Raw genomic sequence first — 2,054 nt, 5'->3', positions numbered from 1 at the left:
CTTGAATTTTATACGTTGAAAGAACTAAAATTCATTTAGAATCCACAACGGTCAAGAAATGAAGAGAAAGTATTCGATTTTTTGAAATTGATTTCCAAAAATGAAAGTTTAAATTCAATAAATTAGGAAAAATACGAAATTAAAAAAAATACCTAATTATAAATAGCTGTTTTTTCTTGTTTTCGAAATAAATAGCAAATATTTTATCATATCAGAACCGCATTTTCGGACCCAGACTGCTGATAATATTATGACTAATTGTCGAAATGATTCCTTTGTTTCTATCCGTTTTACTGCCGCGCAATGACAGTATTGCGGGTACTATTATCATACCATGATAAGTACCTAATAATACTACTACCACTATCGTTTTGGCAAATGATCCGACTGATTCGGTGGAAATCAGAAATACAGGTAACATACTTAAGGTGGTGGATATAGCAGCCTGAAAAGAAAATAGAACAGATAAACATATTAATTAAGGAAATGATAAGCTGAATAAGTAGTAAATTTCATTTTTTGATTAAAAAAGCATTTTAGTTAATAGAAAGTGGATTAAATTATAAAAGATGAAATTTGAATAAACCTCAACAATTGGTTCACCAATGGCATGATATACACTAGCAAGTTTACGTATCCGATGATCAATGCATTCATTAGAAATATGTGCCGAATTATCGCAATGATAGAAATGATAGCATGCATGAGCCGTAAAATCGACACTGAATCCAACAGCAATTATTGCAGTAATCATCGTTATTGGATCCAGATCAAGGCCAAGTAAGCTTAAGATTCCCATCATACCTAAAATTCTCAGAAATTTCTAGCAAACATAATTATGGTTTATCATCATACTAAATTATCACATAGGTTGGAAGTAAATCATTTTAAGAAATAAGCAAAATCTTTTCCATTGTAACAAAAAATTTGTTCATTCTCGATCATATTCTATTCTATAATTTGAAATTGTTATACTTATGATATCATTATATTTCTGTCTTATCAATGTTAATTATATTATTCAATTAATAATGCAGTATTGAGAAATTTTATCGAAATCTATCACAAATAATTGTTAAGCTATTATGAAATGAACTAACAATAGAAAATCGAGAAAATGGTAAATGATGCGACAATTGTCGGAGCTAATTTTGTGGTAAATATGAAGCATACAAACATAATACAAGTTATTGTAATAATTACTGCTTTCGTCAGTTCTTTCTGTAAAATTTTGATATTATTCTTTGAGTTGTTTGTTATAATTTAAAATTAATGAGATTTTATCATTAATTTTTTATCAGTATATAAGCTAAAAAATTATTGAAACAATGAAAAATTTATATATCCAAAACAAACAGATCCATAATATACCAATTCTCCTCTTTACACTTTTTTTTTTGGAAAAAGTAATTGCTATTATAAAGAATAATTGTAATTTTAGGTCAAGTTTGTCCTTTGCTTGATAACTTTAATTGTTACAATATCAGTCAGGTCGTAGTTTTGGTCAAAAGACTACACTTTTCTTATGGTCATTCTTTTTTAATCATGTTATTTTTAGTAGTTAATTCAAAAGAAAAACCAAAAGGTCCATTTTAGACAACGAAAAATTAAGAATAAAAAAAATTGTTTGATTTGTAATTTATTTCAGTTGTTTTTTATCCATTATAAAAAAGGATAAATGAGCATTTTAAGGTTACTCATAATTAATTATATAATTGCTTCTTTTCAAGTTTAATCTTTACAGAAATATGACCAAATATTGCCTTGATTATTATCATTAATTACTTTGACAAACAGTTGTTCAAAGTTGAAATTATAGCTGTTTCAGAAGCAAGTTTAATAATACCTTAACACTTGATATCAAATCAAAAATTGTGCCATCATAATCAAACAAAGTTATATTATATTGCGGATATTCATCCAAAACAGATCGAATAGGATCTAAAATGTTTCAATTTTAGAAGTGAATTATATGTGTCGGAATAATTTATATGTTTTTAGTAAATTATTAGTTAAATTAAGATTAATTAATTGCAGAATTATCTACCGTATTG

The 2,054-nt window shown here is 26.3% G+C and overlaps 1 protein-coding gene across 1 annotated transcript; it reads right to left on the bottom strand.

Annotated features, from left to right (window-relative positions):
• Nucleotides 1-211: 211 nt before the first annotated feature.
• LOAG_15000 (hypothetical protein) lies at nucleotides 212-802 on the bottom strand (the record flags this gene model as incomplete). The annotated part of the gene is made up of 2 exons (XM_003150492.2): nucleotides 212-445; nucleotides 587-802. 2 exons carry the CDS (start codon nucleotides 800-802, stop codon nucleotides 212-214), a joined length of 450 nt encoding a protein of 149 aa, XP_003150540.2.
• Between the last annotated feature and the right edge of the window lie 1,252 nt (nucleotides 803-2,054).

Source organism: Loa loa (genome assembly GCF_000183805.2).
Source record: "Loa loa unplaced genomic scaffold supercont3.39, whole genome shotgun sequence".
Lineage (NCBI taxonomy): Eukaryota > Metazoa > Nematoda > Chromadorea > Rhabditida > Onchocercidae > Loa > Loa loa.
The sequence above is the reverse complement of the archived record's forward strand: the minus strand, read 5'-3'. Positions and strand labels throughout refer to the sequence as shown.